At 36.3% G+C, this 19,812-nt stretch overlaps 2 protein-coding genes across 2 annotated transcripts; one reads left to right on the forward strand and one right to left on the reverse strand.

Moving 5' to 3' along the window:
* Positions 1-4,179: 4,179 nt before the first annotated feature.
* On the forward strand, positions 4,180-5,473 carry LOC113321428 (tropinone reductase homolog At5g06060-like). Its single transcript, XM_026569334.1, has 3 exons — positions 4,180-4,491; positions 4,763-4,979; positions 5,074-5,473. Exons 1-3 carry the CDS (start codon positions 4,195-4,197, stop codon positions 5,367-5,369), a joined length of 810 nt encoding a protein of 269 aa, XP_026425119.1. The 5' UTR covers positions 4,180-4,194; the 3' UTR covers positions 5,370-5,473.
* A 4-nt stretch (positions 5,474-5,477) lies between these two features.
* On the reverse strand, positions 5,478-8,663 carry LOC113321418 (peptidyl-prolyl cis-trans isomerase FKBP20-2, chloroplastic). Its single transcript, XM_026569322.1, has 7 exons — positions 8,507-8,663; positions 8,319-8,424; positions 7,956-8,182; positions 7,248-7,357; positions 7,006-7,114; positions 6,817-6,893; positions 5,478-5,749 (listed from the first exon to the last, which is right to left on the reverse strand). The coding sequence occupies exons 1-7, from the start codon at positions 8,565-8,567 to the stop codon at positions 5,627-5,629; spliced, it is 813 nt and encodes a 270-aa protein (XP_026425107.1). The 5' UTR covers positions 8,568-8,663; the 3' UTR covers positions 5,478-5,626.
* Positions 8,664-19,812: the final 11,149 nt, after the last annotated feature.

Below are 19,812 nucleotides of genomic sequence, written 5' to 3' on the forward strand. Positions count from 1 at the left end.
CTCAAGTTGTGAAAAGGGTTAAGTGACAAAATGCCCCAAAATGGATTCCATGGTTGTGAAAATGCCCCGGACGTTAGGCAAAAAATCAAAATGTCCCAAAATCTTATCAAAATGTCCCAATCCATTAGTTTAACCGTTAAAGAGAGTTAAATGGTCAAATTCCCACACATGTAACTCCCACGTGTGAAACATTTACATTTCTATCCTTCAGAACTGGATTGAACCAGTGTACTCCACGTGGCATTTTGATCCAACGGCTATGCTATGAAATTTGAGTCAAATGACTATCACGTGAGAGTGTATTTTTATTAACTCTAAAAGTCTTTTTCAGAAATGACCACCGTGTCCTAAATGGTTAGATTGCGACACGTGTCATGTGATTAAAAATGGACGGCCACATATCCAAGCCATTTACATTCCATTTTTCAATCAACATAATGCTAACAATTTAGAAATTTCAAATGAAATTAGAAAGAGATAACAAACCACTGCATTCTTACCAAAAAAAAAAAAACAAAAAAACAACACTACATAATTTTAATTGCTAAACTTTCTGCACTTACATAAGCAATGATTGTTTAAAACACCATCAGTACTTCAAACATAGAGTGATTAAGATGTCCGCCTACTGAAATTTTGAATTAGGCTTTCTAACCCTTTTAGATGATGGTTTGGCTAGAAATATTCACTGTTCCATTATAAGTCTGGAGATGGATGTGTCACCTTCCTTTCAGCACCAACATCAACCGCAGTAAAGGAGGATGGTGCAGTTGTCTTACCCTTTTTCTGCGTTCCAAACAACTTCGACTATCTACCTCTACTCCCAACCTGAACTTGTGGCATTGCTGGTGCTACATTTCAGCGTGCAAGAGGGGACTTCCCAACTGACACTGGACTGTTCCCCTTGCTGGAGTTGATCCGATCTTGAACGTGTATGGATGTCTGCGAACCACTATGTGTTGGTGATTCTAGTACTTGCACAGTTGTTATACGAAGTCGATGAAGTCTTGGCCTTATTTGGCCCAGCGTAAATATAAATACAGATACAAACACACTAGTCTCATATCAATTGGATAAATCAATTTTGTTAATCACCAACATTTAATCTTATAATGCACACCACCCACAAAAGATGGCAGAATGAATACTTAAAAGAACTAACTATCAATGCTAAATTTAGTATGCACAGAAGACGAGAACAACAATGACACATCGTGAATCTATAAAATTCAGATGACCCAATATATACTACCGCGCCACCATAAAATTGAGAATCCACTAATTTGATCCAAACAAATTCAGAATTGTTTTTGACAGCAACCGAACAAATATTTAATCAAGCCTGCAAGTGTTTGGACTATACCAAGCTAACCATCCGCAGAAATAGAAGGCAACTAAAAAGATTAGTCTAACATACCATAAAACGAACTGCAATAAGATTCTAAACAAGTTTATGCTCTGCAGTAGCGTGCAAAAAATCCTAGAATGATAAACGTATCCATTTCTATTCTATGTTGTTCATACTATGAGAATAAATATACATTATATATCAACGACACAAGGTAATTTGTTTAGGGAGATCCAGAATCAGGTGTGGATCGAGTCCATGTATACTCTTGAATATATAACAACTTAACAATCTTTAATCTTTGACCACATAGTAAAAAAATGCAACCATTAACTAATATGCAATCTTGAATAGGTAACATTATTGCTCAAACAGTAGAAGTATATCGGCTCTGCTACATAGCTGATTAGGAATCTGATGATAAAGTGCATGATGGCTCGTTAAAATTCAGTTGTACACAAAGTTGTTTAAATTTCGGCCAACCATCTAGATAAAAGCTTTGCAAAACGTTATAAAGGTTTGTCAGCTAATATATATTCAACGGTTTCAAATTATAATCCCTAATTTCGTTTCTTTCAAACCCTAATTAGAGTTCTTAAACCCCTAATTTTGTTTCCCTGAAACCCTGATTAGTTTCCCTGAAACCCTAATTACAACTCTGAAACATACCCCTTCATTTCAAGTCTATGAATCCCTAAGTTCGTAAATCGCAGATACTAGTATCACAAGGTTGGATTTCGAAAATCATAAATCGTAAATCAAATTTGGGTTCAAAGTAGAAATTACATGTTCTTCACTATGTTAAGAACTTAACAAATGCGACTTTTATCTTCTCCGTCTCATCTATCTTCATTGTTCTTCTCCCTCTCTCGATCTCTCTCTATCTCTTTCTCTATCTCAATCGGTCTGTTTTTTTTTCGATTTTATTTTCTGTGGCTCAAACACGACCAAAGCTGAAGATAACCCATGAAGCACTCGTGCGAACCCACACGCGTGGTGCAGACGTCAGTCATAGTCCACGTGTCAGTCACAGTCCACATGTTAATAGTTGACCAGTCAAAATATTTTTGTCGAAGGGCAAAAGAGACAATTCATAATACAGTTGACCAGTCAAAATTAGTCAAAATGCCCCATTTTTGCTATTATAGGTAAAAGTAACGGAATGAGGCTTTTGATCTTTTGCCTAACGTTCGGAGCATTTTCACAACCATGTGGTCCATTTTAGGGCATTTTACCAATTAACCCTTGTGAAAATTGATAGAGATGAGGACATACTTCCATTGCTCCGTTTAAACTTGGAACAGTAATAACAAATAACTATATATTTATTTAGTACTAACCCTAAAATTCAATAGGCCAGACGTCACGTCGCTTATTTTTGTCTGTGTTTTATTGCTTTAATTTTCTCCAACGTTCCAAGTTATGGACTACTTAAATCAGTATCAATATCCATTGTAATTAAGCTCGATAATTCGTTTTTTTTTTTTTTGCATGTGGTAAAAACTTTCACAAAAAAGTGAATTTATAACTTGTAATTTCGTAATATTTGAGGTGAAATGCATAATTGTGTGGTACTATATGGCATGAATAATTGTTTTTCTACGAAAGTAAGTAAACTAAAGAAGACATGAAAATACAAAAATGCAAATTTGATGTTCCACCAACATTTGTATTTCAAATTTTTTGTAAAAGCAGAAACAACCAATCTGCTTTCGTTTCACTATATAACCTTGCAACAAAAACACAACAACTGAGAAAATTGTGGAAGAGATAGTTATGACTTTATGATTATGAGTTGAATTATTGGGAGTTGAGACCATTTTCTTTCTTTTCAGCATAAATAATAGGACTGTTTTGTACATTTTCCTAAATAATAGCTAAGGTAAAACAATTGTTTGGTTACTATACGGCAGGAAATCGGTTTTTTCTATATTAAGAAAACATGAAATAACTTGTGTCTACACGCAAATGCAAATCCAATGTTTCACCAACATTTGTATTTCCAAAAATTTCTAGAAAGTTTTCTCTATAAACTATCATGAGTTTCTCTAAACAGCGAGAAAAGAAATAGACAAGCTGCTTTGATTGCAACAAAAACAACTGCCATAAATGTGAAAAGGAACTAAGCAATTTTTTTCTTGTTACATTGGGGCTTAAAGGATCGTCCATTCTCAAGTGCATGCGCACGAGATCAGAGTAAAACGCTAATATGGTTGTCCTTTCACAAGTTTGTATACTGAGCAACTCCACATCAAAACCTCGAACTGCTTGGCACTAGACAATGTTGATGGATCAACCTGATGTTCATTTGCAGAAGAGTGGTCAATTTCTTCTCAAATGAAGTTACGAGCTACAATTAAGAAATAGCTATTGGAAGATGGAGCTTAAGCAATTCCAAGCATCCACAGCAAAAGAACATTAAAAAAACAAATGAGTAGCAGTTTCACAATGGTTATATCTATGACATATTAGGCCATCATTGGCCGCATGGGAGGGTAGGGAAAATTTTAGGGGGAAAATCGATGAAAAAGTTGTAATTAGATCTTGAAAATTTAGTGATTGTTTTATCAGGAAAGAAAAATGGCCAAGTGATTAAAATATACAACCAGCCTGGTTAGATGGGATATGTTGTCCAACCAACAAATCGAAAGTGAAGTTAGTCCTGTGACTGACTAGTGATATACGTACACTTTTAACTTCTTCACATACCAAACGGTCAACTATCTTCAATTTTGTAAGCTTCACTAAGCGACTTTTTAATAGGTGATAATCAAATTGTATATAAACTCAGTGAGAATCAACGCAATGCAAATCTAACAGAGTTGCAGAGACAGTATACTGTAAACATGGATGATACACGAAGTAGTGATCGAAGTCTTAGATGGTCTCTTAAGGGAAAGACTGCCCTTGTCACCGGTGCAACCAAAGGGATTGGACACGCTATAGTGGAGGAGTTGGCTGGATTTGGTGCAGCTGTTCATATAACTGCTCGAAATGAAAATGATATCCAGCAGTGCTTGAAAAATTGGAGAGAAAAAGGTTACACAGTAACTGGTTCAGTTAGTGATGCCACGGTTCAAGCCGATAGAGAGAAGTTAATCAAGACTATTTCATCTGTTTTTGGGGACAAACTCAACATCCTTGTAAGTGTCTACAACTTCTTTTGTTGGCTAACCAAATATTTGAAACTACAACTGCATACTGATAGGGGAGAAATGGCAAATAGGGGTAATTGTCCTCATTTCCAAATTAGATCCTAAAACTAGTAGTGTACATTCACAAAAATCCCCAAAGTTTCCTAATTTTTATTCATTGTTTGTCTAATATTTTTTTTATTTTTTTTTGCCCCTGCTACCTTTAATCTTTGCTCAGTACCACTACTTAACTGATGAGACAGTCTATGTACTGGAATAGGTTAACAATGTTGGAGGAGCTGTGTACAAAGATACCGTGGATTATACAGATGAGGATCACGCAAAAGTTATGGCTACTAACTTCGAGTCTGGATACTATTTATCGAAACTAGCACACCCTCTCTTAAAAGCCTCTGGTTCAGGAAACGTTGTCTTCATTACATCTGTTAGTGGCATTGTTGCTGCACCGAAGGTGTCCAATTATGCGGCATGTAATGGTATATTTGAATTTTGATTTTTCAGATTTATATTTGAAGTTCTAATTGTGCGGCATGTAATGTTAAAAGATACTTCGTATTCTATTTGAATCAGGAGCTATTCATCAAATCACAAAGAACTTTTCTTGTGAATGGGCGAAAGATAAGATTCGGGTCAATAGTGTAGCACCATGGTTTATTAGAACCGGGCTTGCAGAACATAATCTGCTAGTAGAAAGGGTTGAAGGCTATATCATAGCTAGAACTCCTATGAGGCGTCTTGGGAACCCAAATGAGGTTTCATCTCTTGTGGCATTCTTAAGCCTCCCTAGTGCTTCATACATCACTGGGCAAGTCATTTGTGTCGATGGTGGATTTACAGTAAATGGTTTCTTTCCGACACAAGATTGATTAGAGCTTCCTGAATATTGCTTGTGATTTTCATCTCGGAGGGGATTTTGATGTAATTTTTATGATTTTGAATTTATGCACTCTTTTATGTGGAGCGAGATGTATTTGTTGCGTGAAGATGCGTCTTCTTCTGTCTTGAATTCCTTACAGAAGAGCCATAACAGAATAGCCGGTTCTTTACATTTCACTACAAAATTGTGAAAAAGAACTAAGCAAATTGATTTCTATTACATGAGGGCGAAAACGATGGTCTGTTCTCATTTGCACACGAGATCGGAGTAAAACGCTAATATCGTTCTCCTTTCACAAGTTTGTATACTGAGCAATTCCACATCAAAAACCTCGAACTGCTTGGCACTGAAAAATGTTGACGGACCAACCTGATGTTCATATGCAGAAACAAGTGTAAGCAGTTAAGATTCAAATTAGGAAGCATTTACAGCTTCAATAGGATGAATTATGCAAGATTATGTGTTGAAGTTGATACAGAATTACAGATTGCACTTTTCCAGCTGAGATTCCTTACAGAATTCACAATGAAAAGTTTGTGGTCCCATGGAAACCACCTCATGCTCACAATGTAAGAGTTTTGGTCACCCTAGTGGTAAGTGCAAACTTGCACCTAAGACTAGAACCATTTGGATACCAAAGAAAATCCCTAGTATCCCAGTAGATACTGCAGCTGCTGGAGTAAGGGAAGAGAATCAACTATCCAGCAAGGGACAATTTGTGAGCAACTAATAGGAGAGGCTGCTACCAGCAAATCAACACCCACTATTGTAGAAGGAATCGAAAGTGCTGAAGGGAATAGTGTTTTGGAGATGGTTTCTAATCCATCTGATGGAAAATGGTTAAACCCAAAGAAGAAGAAGAAATCTAGAAAAAAAAGGAGACAGGACATTTCAGAAGCCTACAGAATTATTGAATCCTTATAGCATTCTTGACTCTGAACTACCTTTTGCCAACGTAGAAAGGAAGAACCGTGGTGGAACAAATTGATGCCGACAAAGGTATGAACTCTTCAGGAGAAGAAATGAGTAAGGGGAATGCTTGGATTCTCAAGACTAGAGAACAAAGCTTAGTAAAACAAGTGCAAATGACTGCCTTGTTGTGAGTCTCTTACTCAGGTACAGATGATCAATTGAAAATCATGTACAAAGATTTGGAGGAGAAAGATGAGAAACCTCAGAAAACTGAAAAGGAGAGAGAGATAGAAAGATTAGTTTGGAAAGGAGATGCAAGCTCTGAAAAATGGGCAGGGGACATAGATCCGCAGGGAAGAAGAAATAGTTCGATCTTTTAGGAAGAGATGGAAGTTTCCTTGTTTGTTTTTTCTATTAGAGTTTGGCAGTCTTATACTCTTGGCTCCTTGTTTCCATCTAATACAATTAGCCTTTCAAGTCTAAACAAGAAAGAAAAAAAAGGAAGAGAAGGAGATGACACTCACCGGAGGTCCAAGATCTGGAGGAATGATTACTCTTCTTTTCCCTCCAGGTCTCATGTCCCTAATTCCTTGCTCAAATCCTACAGTAATACGTATATTAGTATAGCTACTGATGTAATGAAAAAGAACGGAAACAATGCACAGATAAAGGAACATGAGCAACGATTTTCGAGTCTAAGTCTAGGCTTTTACCTGGAACCAATGCGTTGGTGCCAACACGAATTTTGGCTGGAGCTCCCTGTAAATAGGTACTATCAATACGGCGACCTGATTCGTTATAACCAATATAGTGAAAAGTCACCTGCCACCAAAAAATGTATCTTCGTCAGTTAAAGGGTGATGAGTCTATTTTCGCGCTTGCAAAAGAGCGATAAAAATATACAGAATTATTTCCCAAAATATGAATGAAGCTTCCAAGACAATGAAAGAAAAACCTGCTGACCCTCCTGTGGGCAATCACCTTGACCAACTTTGATGTCCGAGTATATTAGTCCATTATCACACTTTACATAATTGTCTGATGTAACTACCTTAACCTCAAAACCTGTATTTTAATTCAAACAACTCAATGTCAAATTGTTTGGTTTGTAGCTCTGAAAGTTGTACCGTGTAAATATGAGCAAGTTCAAAGCAATTACCCAATTACTGATCTCAACATCACAATTTCTAAGAAAATTGCCGAGGATTAAACCAGGAACCCAATACTTTGTTTTACCATTACTATGGCACAGAACTTCCAGAGTCATAATGATATTACTAAGTTGAACTCAGCACATCAAATTCTTATAACTTGGGCAAAGGAGATTTTCGAGTGATAAATACGGACTCTTTATCAGTTGCAAAATTCCAAGTCTATAATGGCAGAATAGTTCCAAGTTCAAACAATAATATGGGTGTGACTTGAATCTCTCCTAATCCCCATAACATGGAATCAACTATACTAAGTTAAGCGACACAATGCTAGAATTGTGTCATCTAATCCTTGAGCTCATTTAATGACAGATGTAAAGGATAAAGGAACATAATGATAGTAAACAAGCTTATAGGATGGAGCTTTCAGGAAGTTGTCACAAATGTATGCTTGACAATTGCATATTGATATTTCTTATAACAAAAACAGCAAAGAAGGAACAAAAGAATACCTTCTCTAACAAAATTTGGGAAGTCTTCAGGGGCATTGTTTCCTGCTTGAACCCTTTTATTTTGTTCGAGCAGGCGGTTTTCATCATACGGGCTCTTACTCTTTGTCTTGGCAAAAACAGATGAATTGCTAGAAAGCAAACTTAATGACAAAGAAGAAAAGAACAATACAAAACCCCTCCTCTTCAAATTCTCTTCATAACACTCTTCTTCTTGTTGTTTACATAGACTGTTTTCAGAAAAACAAACAGAAATTCATTGAGACATTTCAACAAACACGCAATCATCAAAATAAAATAAAAAATGAAAAAAAGGGGTTGTTAAACTCAAAATTACAACCCAAACCATTACAATTGAACCTTTACCTTTCATCATTGATCAAGTTATGATTACTTGAAGAACAAAAAATCTGCAATTGCTTCTTTTGGAAACATAGAGTTCCAATTTTTATTGGATATGACAGAGTTTTACCTGCAACAAAAAAAAAAAAAAACTACAGATTCAGTTCAGAGTACTAAAATTGTGTGTCTGAATGAGAGTGGGAGAGATTTACATTGAAATGAAGACCAAGGTACAGAAGAATAAGAAGAAGAGGAGGTAAGGGGTAGCTGCATGGTGCTTGGGTTTTGTGAATTCTCAAGCTTCTTCTAGCATTTGGATTGCAGCCTTTTCTCCCAAGATGGATGGGATTTTGGTTTTGGATAGGGGGTTAAAGAGAGACAGAGTAAAGAACGCTCTTTACCAGAAGGGTAACCAATAAAAACAGCCCACGTTTACATCATAAAATAGATTTTTGTATAGCTAAATTATTTACCGCGGTAAAAAATCAAGTGTGTAACCCTAGAAGGATCTGAGCTATTGATTTGAAAATTTGGGGTCACATGCCAAGTCGTGCCTCAGGCTGGCTCTCCGGTAGAAAAATTTTGGTTTTTTGTCCGAGGCATTACTAAGATGCCTCAGGAGTTAATAGCAAATTTGTGTAATTAGGTCCTTTCCCAGCGCACTATATGAGGTATTGGAGTAAACTGGAGAAGCAATTTAGTTAGGATACCTGCCGAAGACAAAGTAAGGTAGCACGTCAAATGATATCAAATAATTTCTCTTAACTTCAATCATTAAGATGTTTATCGAGTTACAGACAGACATACAAGGTTTAAGGGATTATGTCATGATAATTTCCTTACGTTTTATATATTCAACTTTTAGTAAATTGGTGGGCATTTGATGTAACGGGCTTCCTTGATTAAAAACAACAAGTAGAAAATGTTACACGTCCTTCTGCCTTTTATGGTATTCCTATTTGCATTCGGTCTTCTGTTTGTATCCTCATCAGCTATGTTGCCTTTAATATCCGCCTTCCATTAATTGAAATCAAATCTCACAAGCCACATGTAAAGATTATTTTTACTTTTGCGATACATGATATTGGTCCAGGGTTGATTCCAAATGGATCTAAAAGAACCGTTTTTTTAGGGACTACTCAAAATTGGTGGGGAATTACTTTCCATTTTTTGGGTGGATATTAGAAGTAATAATTAGTTACCACTTATTTAAGTTTTTTTTAATACAAAACTTGTCCTTAGTAATTAAATTAATGTAATGATTAGTGAGATTAAATTAATAAGTTGATTTTTTCCAAAAGAAGAATTATTGAGAGGGAGAAGAAGAAGATGAAGATGAGCATTTTGGAAGAAAAAAGTTAAGATCTTTTTCTTTCAGAGGCACAACAAGAGTATGATGTTTTGGGTACTCACGGATACTTCAAATTTAGTTAATGGTGCTTGAATTGGCCAAAACGTTCCAAAAAATGAACAATTTACAAATTGATTTCGGTTTGGTTAAAAAAGTTCGGCTACGACATCTGAAGATCAGGTATTCGGCTAATATTTCTGAAAACACAGGTAGTCGAATTCAGCTTTAATTGAGTTTTTTCTTTCAGAGAAAAGTTCGGTTAGGAGAAGAAAATTGCGACGTAACCGAATTAGGAGTTCGTCTAGGAATAAATATTGCGACGTAACCGAACTCAATATGCAGTGTTTTCAGAGCAAATTTCGAATAGGAGAAAAAATTGCAATGTAACCGAACTTTTTGTGGCGTAACCGAACTTTTTACGACGTAACCGAACTATAAGTTCGGCTTGGACATTTTTTTTTCGACGTAACCGAATTTTTCTCTAAAAACAAAAACCTCCATTAAAGTTGAGTTCGGCTAGTTCGTCAAAATTTTTCACATAATTTCTAGCCGAACTTCTCTCTGTATTTCCATTTTCAACTCATTTTGATGATTACTTCTCATTTTTTCAACGGAAAACGAAAGAAAAGCATGGGTTTGTTATAATTTTGATTTCGATTTTGTTTTGTTAATGATTTAAATTAAGCTATATATAGAGGTGGCGGTGGTGGTGATTTGAGGTGGTCGTTGGTGGTGGTGGTCGGTGATGGAAGGTGGTGGTTGGTGGTGGTGGGCGGCGGTGGTGATGGTAGGAGGTGGTTATATATATATATGTGTGGTGGTGATGGGAGGAGGTTAATATATATATAGATGAAGGGTAGGTTAGTCATTTCCAAACTTTAGGATACCCTTATAAGTATAAGATAGACATTCCTGTCACAAAGTAGTCCTCCATCATTTTTGAGTAATCCCCAAAAAACGGTTCATCTAGAAGACTAGAACCACCTAGACTGCCGTTAGATTGGCCCAGCCTAATCCCCGTGAGATATTTCAAAACACGCCCGGTGGACCTCATCTTCCTATTCATAGGACGAGGGAATTATCATCGCGTCAAGTGCAGTTGGGGATTTGAAGTCCCGGATACATACTTGTAGGCGAGATGTTCAGCATCTGACTAGTAAAAGTATAAATTAGGCCATGCCAGCACAGCCCAGCACATCACCTTTAACATTTGAGCACAGACGAGCACAATACATGACCCAGCACGGCACAACCCAGCATGTTAGTTTCGTGGATTGTATTGGCGTACCCCAATCGACACTGTGACACAACACGCTGCACGAATAAGCACGTGACATAACAAAAAACATCATGTTAAGAAAGCATGTCATAATATGCATAAAAAGCTACGATATACATCATATTTTGTATATATTTCACTAGATAGTATTTATTCTTCCCAATCTTTGTCAAATAGACTTATTTTTACTTTGAAGAACACTAAATAAATGTACTCAACCCAGCGTAGCACGAAACATTTATTTTTTCAACACATCACAATAAAACACGTCATATAGCACAGCAGCACGACACTCCTTAATCTCCGATACATCACTTCACAATATGGCACACGACACGGGGCTTCGTGGGTTGGGTTGGGACGGCACGTTTTACACCTCTTTTTGCAGGCGATATATTTTTCTATTATTAATTGGTAATTTTGAAATTTTCAAGTTTTCAATCTAATTAAGATGAAAAATTATTTCTAAAGAATTTATCGACACTTTGTTTAGGCAAGAATGCTTGATGAATTCTGAAAAGAAACAACATTAAGAACTTCTCCAATGGTGTTGTGTGTGTTTCCTAGGTGGAATCACAAACAAGACATCCTTATTCCAATGTTAACTTAAATTTAGGGGAAAAAAAGAATGCATTTCCAACGGTGTTAGTTGTGGACTTTTTCTAATTAAACGTAAATTTTATTTTTCGTAATTTTAAGATTTTATTAGAACTAAAAGTGGTTATTTAATGTATTGAAATTAATTTTAGTTAAGTAAAAGCTTACTAGGATAGCTAGACATTGTCAAGGTGAATGTCTAAAACTTGCCATTTAACAAAAATTAAGCCATGTCATCTTTACATTGATTTAAGAAATTGGGTTGGAGAAGAATTTTAGGGAAAATTAATGTGTATCCTATGTGGACTTAAACATTTATCATCACGTACATTCCATTGGAGAAGCTCTAAACTACATATCACATGACTTTTTAGCCACATCCCATGACATTTAATTTGGGACCCACCACTCTCCAAAAAAAAAAGTTCATTTTTCTTCTATTTTAGTGTATATTTTGGGGAGTTTTAGTATTATTTGCTAAGCGGTTTGTTTAAAACCATCATAGTTTTTGTTGTGTATTTGGAACTCCTATGACCATCAAGAGATTGATGAATCTTAATATCTTATGTGGTTAATCTAACTACCTGTAGTGTGACCAACCTTGATAATTGAACGTGTATGCATTCCATGTTCGTTTATACATGTCTTTACCATGTTTTACGAAAATTTTCTTCATTGGAAAGTGGAAATAAACATTACATGAACCATCATCTATTTTCTGTATCCTATATGGAGTCTATAAATTCTAAAATCACTCGTTACAAAATATATCCCACTACCTTTTGTGTTTGCTTATACTTAAAAGCTTAAAGCATGTTATGAATAAGTATATTCAACATCATAAAACTTTAAGATCATCAAATTTGAGAAAAATGAAAGCATGCTTCCAATAGATACAACAGCGTGCTTTATTTTAAGATCGAATAACATATGTCATTCAAAGCTCTTGTGTGATTGGGAGGCATTGGAGTGAACTGAAGAAAAGGTATATTTCTTTCTTTTCCTAACTTTGTTGTTAAATCTTTTTCATACTAATCAAGCTTAACTAAATTGTTGTTATTTTCCTTGATTTAAAATGGTCAGGGAACGGTAGCTTCTTGCACCTAGCCTATCCAGCTATAAACCATCAGATTTAACAAAGATGTGGCCGGCTTTGTGGATGGAGCGTTAGCAGGATTCTTGGATGTATTTACCAAAACTGCTTCTAACCAGGGTGACAACAATACATCATATAAGTCCTTGCACCATTCGTTGTGTAACTGATATTCCTTCTTTTTTAATTTTGTTGCTGCTAATATATTCTTAGATTTACCCATTTGTGTCTCATATTTAACTAAACTGTGTGATAAACAAGGTTATACGAAGAAAAAAGTATCTCGGGAAATGTGGACTCTTTTTATCTAACGGGATTATAAAATTCAAAAATTTCGCCTTTGTAATAGGGCCGGAAGGAGCACTTACTTGTTCTAATTTTGTTGTTATTTGTCTTGATTAATTTATCATGTCAGGGAATTAACTCTTAAATGCCATGTAGCTTGACGAGAAAATACTGCAGAATTATTAAAGATATATGGTATTGGCATACCAAAAAAGAAAAAAATACGTCTGCATATGGAGATAATAATCCGAAAATGCTATATAACCGGCCATTTAATAGCTACTTGACGGACAGATGCTCCAATAACCTTCTCTTTTTCTCTCTCTCTTCTTTCACCCTTTTCAAGAGTCTAGAGAAAACCCATCATCTTCTTCCTTTGCTCGGATCTATTTTTTTTTGGGATTAGATCTGAACAAAGATTGTTTGTTTTTAAAAGTTATTTAGTTATTTTGAATAAATTTCTTCGCTATTAGAGCGATTCTTTTCTTCGCAATTAGGGCGATTATTCTCTTCGCTATTAGGGAAATTTTATCTGCACTTTTGATAGTGTTTCATTCTATAGATTTATTCGTGATTTGGGTTGTTGGATACAAGTACATCGGCGATTTGACGGAGGCAAGATCAAATTATTCTTCAACAGAATAATAAATCTAGGGTTTCTGGGCTTCTCGCTACACATGAGTTTTTGGACAAATCACTCCTCTCTCATAAAAGTATCTCTTTTTATTTGTCTTCTCGCTACGCATGTTTCATTCACAGACTCACTGTAATCACCTGATTCAATGGAAGGTTAAACGAAATATTTCTTTAAGAATACAATAAATGCAAATTTCTTCCAAATCTATTTGTCTTCTCTTTGATTGCGTGGTTAGGTGAATAATAGCTAATTTCTGCCACTTCAACTGCCATATCAGATCAGCTGTTCCCAGCTGTTCACCTAGCACGACTGACAATAATCTCCATTTTCTAAAAGAAAAACAAACAAAAAGAGAGTCGGTGTCTAAAAAACAACAAAAAGAAAATGTAAGTCCTAGCTGAATTGAATGTAATCGTCCTTAATTTGAGGCTTATAGGAATTATTTGAGGCCTATCATTTTTTTCACCCACCTACACTAAAGGAATAAGGGTGTGTAAACGAGGTAAATGTACTAAGTTACCCTCACTATTTAATTTAATCTTAATCCCTATCCTTGTAGATTTAAAAGTATTCAAATCCTTTCAAAATTAAAACCCATTCAAATTATTTCCCTCAAAAACTAAAATAAAAATTTAATTTCATCAGTCGATTCTAACTACATCGATCGTTTTAAAGGAAATTTCATATCTTTAAAAAAATAAAAATAATAATAATCAAACTAAACATCGTTGATTGCCACCCATTACCCTTAGTTATATTTGTGATTGATTTCTTCATTCAAAATTGAAAATTACAAACAATATTGGGATTTTGTGCTTGACTAAAATCGGTTGACGTCCATATCCATATTGACTGATTTCTGTAATAGTCGGTCTATGTTCATAACCACACTAACTGATTATTCTGTTTGTGTTTTCTGGTTGAAGAACATTTAACCAGAATTGGTTGATGTTCATGCCCACATCACCCGGTACTAGTATGGAAGAAATACCAAGTTCTCTGTATGTTTTTTTCACTAGATACGAACTATGTGATTGTTCACACACCGATTGTATAGCCTTTGATTTCGTATAAAGACCCGATTATGGTTAAACCATTTTTTTCAGTTACTACTCGATTGTAGAATTAGTATGATATCATAGTCATTGTAAAGCCGAGTGATGTACACTCGATTTCAGTTCGAATATAAATTTTTTACGGGAGATGAAAACAATTTTATACCCGAATTGATAATGTATGAGTATGATTTTAAACCCAATTTGAAAACAAGTATGATTTTATTCTCGAACTGAAAATGAGTATGTCTTGAATATGATTTCGTACTTGATTTGAAATGAGTACGAATGTGTTTCATATTTTTCAACACCAGCAGATAATTGGTTGATATGAAGGTTCATATCGATCGATTCTGGGTAAAAAGATAAAATTATATTTGTTTTTAAAGCTACAATCGGTCTATATAGTAATTAGTATTGACTGATTCTTGGGTTTTTCATGAATAATGAACATCAGATTAAACATTTGTTCGATGTTTTTTGGTCGATGATTTTACAAAATAAATCAAAAAAAAATATATAATTCATGTTTCGTAATCATTAACATTAGTTGATTTTTGAGTAATCAATCGAATTAATAATAATTAATCGGGGAAAAATTAGGAACGCGCAATTGGGGGATATGAATTACTAACCCCACCCAATAGTGTCCGCTAAGGGGTGTTTTTTTGGGGCGTAAATACTAAAATACCCCTCCATCTAAATTAAAATTTAAAACTAAACATCAAAATCAAATCCTAACAAGTTCTTAAAGATAGGTTAAATTGAATTGTTGTTGAGCAAGAAGAAGAAGAAGAAGAAATGACTTTATTGAGAAGGTACATGAAATCATATTTAAAGTGTTATTGTTGTTTTAAAACTTCGTTTGGGTTAGAATCATGATACCCTTTCAGTTTCCGTTTCAATTCACTCCGGGATTGTGTTCACGATGAATACCCTACTGTTTTTTGTACTGGAATGGTTTTTAGGATGAATACTATGACGATATCTGGTGCCGACATGGTTTTTAGGATGAATACCATGCCGATATCTGGTGCCGACATGGTTTTTAGGATGAATACCATGCTGATACTAGTGCAGGCATAGTTTTAAGGATGAATACTATGCCGATACTTGCTATTTCAGACATATTTTTCGTATGTATTTGTCCTCAAACCGGCACGGTACACTTGGAAATCGACCATGCCGGCACTACTACCGGCATGCTCGATAATGAACTTTCTATGCCGACAATGTACTTACAATTTCAAAATTGGGGGATCTTGTGTATCGTCATGGTGAAAATATGAATATCATGCCGATTTGGTCCCTGCCGGCGTGGTATTCATACTTTTACCATGCCGGCACTGAGTTTTTCAGACATAACAATGGCGGATTCAGTGAAAAAATAAATCAAATTTCAATACATTAATATATATATGACTAATTGAAGCACTTGTATAATTATCTTGTTTACTTTCCTGGGTTGGTTCTTCACCTAAACCTTCGTGATCATAAATATTTTGAACTAATCTATTAACTTACCTAATTATATTTAACCACTAAACATGATTGGTGAGGGGTAGATTAGGAATTAGTTAACATACATAGATAAAGAATGACTCTGATTTACTAATTATATCCCATTTTTGTCTTTTTCCTTTATCCCCAATTAATATGAGTATCCCCAATTAACTTGAAGTCTTGGTTCCGTCCCTGCCTAAAATATAGGCATCAAGCGCGACCCATGAATGTCTCATTCATAAATTAATCCTCACCACCTTTGTTACTAATTTGACAGTCTCCTATACCAGGTGAAGTTTCAGCAATCTAATCAGCTTAGACAGGCATTAAGACATGGACCATAACTATAACCTGTAGCTTTTAACACTTGCAAAAAGAAAAAAAAAATCGAAATAGATTACTGTTAGAAAATAAATATGAAATGAGTCGTACATCTGTTGTGACTTGTAAATTTCCATCAACACTATAAATTTGAGTTATGTAGTGGAAACCTATGAAGCCCTATATATCACCTTATATGCTTGTCCGATATGCTTAGACATGCACCTTTATATATCTGATATGCTTAGACATGCACCTCTACCCATCCTTGGTTAATTGAGAAGTGTCGTATTTTTTTTAAAACCAAATAGCGTTAAGTTTGTAACTTACATAATGTGTCAAATGGAAGCTCTAATTTTACGAGGTATTGGAGTAAACTGGAGACGTACAGGCGGCGTTGTATGTTATGTCAGGAAATATACGGCACCTTTGGGGCTCTTCCTCGTCGCATGTGCCACCAAAGTGTTTCGTTATTTCTTCTCTTGTATGTCTTTTCTTTTTTAATCTAGCCTGCTAATTTTGAGAGTTAATCTTGTTTCAAGTTTGTTTACTATTAAGTAGTGTTGTTAATCTAAAACTAGATTTTGTGCCCGTGCTACGTCCGGGCATTTTTTCTCTTTTAGCCATATTTTTGATTTGGTGTGATGTAGCTTCGCCTCTCCCTGTAGTGATGCATTTTTGATTTGGTGTTGCACGGCTTCGTCCCTCCCGTCGCAATACATTTTTATTAGGTGTTGCTCGGCTTCGGCTTCGCCTCGCCTCGCCCCGTCGTGATGCATTTTTGATTTGGTGTTGCACGGCTTCGTCCCGTCTGTCGCGATGCCTTTTTGATTAGGTGTGGCTCGGCTTCGGCTTCGCCTCGCCTCACCCCGTCCCAATGCATTTTTTATTTGGTGTTGCATGGCTTCCCCCCGCCCCGTCGTGTATTTTTTATTAGGCGTCGTGGGGCTTCGCCCTTACCCGTTGCGATGCATTTTTTATTAGGTGTGGCTCCGCTTCGCCTCGCCCCGCCCCGTCCGGACGCGTTTTTGATTTGCTGTTGCACGGTTCCGCCCCTCCCCGTCGCGATACATTTTTGATTGGGTGTGGCTCGGCCTGAGCTTCATCCCGCCCCGTCGCTATACCATTTTGATTTTGTGTGACTCGATTATTTAGTGTGATTCATATTTGCCTCACCCCGTTGTGCTCCGCTTCGTCTCGTTCTGTTCCCATAAATTTTTGATTTGGTGTAGCTCGGCTTCGCTTCACCCAGTCGCGATGCATTTTTAATTTGGTGTGGCTACGCTTCACCTCATCCCATCTCTATGCATTTTTCTGATTTGATCTGACTCGGCTTCGCCTCACCCCGTCCCGATGGACTTTTGGTTTGTACCGGTTAGAATTTGTCATCTCGATGCATTTTTGATTTGTGTCAGTGAGATTTTGTCACTTTTCGAAAGTCGATAATTGCATTTATCTTTCTGTTATACCCTCCAACCAAAAATCTTAACAAAACGACAATGAAAATCGATAATTGCGATACATTATTTTTTATTATTCATTTTTGTTCTATTTTTACAATGAAAACTGGCCGTTGCCCACACCTTTCCGTTGCCCGTATATTTCCGATATGACTGTTGCAAAGTTGAGTTTAGGGTTTGTATCTCATACAACTGTATGGATATATTCTGCATTGATATGTATATATATACTCGGTTACATCAGTGAAAAGATAAGGTTTACAATAGAACAGATGCAAAAGAATAGGTGCATCTAAGACTAAACTAATGTACTGAAGAATAGGCAAAGTAGAGTAGTTACAACAGAAGAATAGGATGACTAAGTTATAGTACACCATCCTTGTAAACATAACACATTGTACGTGTGAAGTTTAATACCCCCCCTCAAGTTGGAGCGGTAGAGACAGAACGGACGCCCAACTTGCCAACTAGTCGACCATATTGTGGAGCTCCCAAAGGTTTAGTGAAGACGTCTACCAGCTGATCAGAAGATGGTAGGTGTTTTGGTAGAATCAATCCACTTAATAACTTTTCACGATCAAAATAACAGTCAATCTCAATGTGTTTCGTGCGCTCGTGAAAGACAGGATTTTGAGCAATGTGAATTGCTACTTGACTATCACATGAAACAGTGATAGGTAGATGACATGAAAAATTCATGTCTTTTAAGAGATAAACTAACCATTGAAGCTCTGCGGTTAGATTAGCCAAAGCACGATATTCAGCTTCAGCAGAGGAACGAGCCACAGTGGGTTGTTTCTTAGATTTCCATGAAATCGGACTGTTACCTATAGTAACAAAATATCCAGTGGTAGAATGACGAGTCATAGGGCAATAATCCCAATCAAAGTCTGTGTAACCATGAATAGAATGGGAACTAGATGAGGACAAAAATATACCATGTCCAATTGTTCCCTTGAGATATCTCAGAATGCGATGAGCGGCATCCATATGAGCAGAGCGTGGATGTTGTAAGAATTGTCTCAGATAATTAACTGAATATGTAATATCTGGTCGTGTGACTGTGAGATATAGCAAACGACCTATTAAACGACGAAAGCAACTAAGATCAGTTAATTCCGTACTATCAGTAGGAAGCATCTTGAGTTTTGAATCCATTGGAAAAGCAGATGTACGTGATGAGTGCCAAATATTGTATATATTTATCCCTTTTTGTTGGCATTTAACTCATCCTTTGCGCATTAATTCTACATTTTATCCCATATTCTGTATTTTCATTGTTTTCAAGAATAAATATTTTTCTTACTTAATTTTGCATTTTTAGGTAATAAATAAAGTCTGGATGACTTGCGGAGCAAAAAGAGCAGAAAAGTAGTGAAAAGCCGGGAGAAATCACGCAAGGAAGCCGCGAAGAATGGTGCGCACAACCTCATTTTCTACACACAAAAACGCCTCCGTTCTCAGCCATCAGATCAGTTCTTAGAAGCATCCGATGGTCGCTCCTTCATAGATCATCAAAATCTGAAGTCTCTGCCAAGCACCACAGCGCTGAAATTCCAAGCCTTCAGATTAGATGGTAGTTGAATCCAACGGTTGCTCCCTTGCTGTGCATCGAAGTTTGATATCTCCGCCTTACACTACAGTACCTAACTCCATCAAGTACCGTTCGTTTCGTTGTATCCCTTCATCCGACGGTCGCTCCTCGCTTGCCTCCGCATCACCGTCCGATCTACCTACCAGCTCCACATCTCACGGCTTAGTTTCGCTGAACATCAAAAATCGATGAACTCGCCTCACACCAAAACAACCCTAGGATATATAACCCAAAAAAATGAAGAAACCCTAATATTTTCACTTCTCCTTCTCTTTCTTCCTCTCTGCCCGTACCACCTTCTCCACCGAACACCATGTCCGCCACCGTACACCACACCATTTCT

This window comes from Papaver somniferum, chromosome 1 (genome assembly GCF_003573695.1).
Source record: "Papaver somniferum cultivar HN1 chromosome 1, ASM357369v1, whole genome shotgun sequence".
NCBI lineage: Eukaryota > Viridiplantae > Streptophyta > Magnoliopsida > Ranunculales > Papaveraceae > Papaver > Papaver somniferum.

Coding starts and splice junctions, on each gene's coding strand:
- LOC113321428 (XM_026569334.1), top strand. CDS start 4,195: ATGGATGATACACGAAGTAGTGATCGAAGTCTTAGATGGTCTCTTAAG. Junction 4,492..4,762: donor GGGACAAACTCAACATCCTT/GTAAGTGTCTAC, acceptor GTACTGGAATAG/GTTAACAATGTTGGAGGAGC. Junction 4,980..5,073: donor CAATTATGCGGCATGTAATG/GTATATTTGAAT, acceptor TATTTGAATCAG/GAGCTATTCATCAAATCACA.
- LOC113321418 (XM_026569322.1), bottom strand. CDS start 8,567: ATGCAGCTACCCCTTACCTCCTCTTCTTCTTATTCTTCTGTACCTTGG. Junction 8,183..8,318: donor AACTTGATCAATGATGAAAG/GTAAAGGTTCAA, acceptor TTCTGAAAACAG/TCTATGTAAACAACAAGAAG. Junction 5,750..6,816: donor CTCCAGATCTTGGACCTCCG/GTGAGTGTCATC, acceptor TATGAACATCAG/GTTGGTCCGTCAACATTTTT.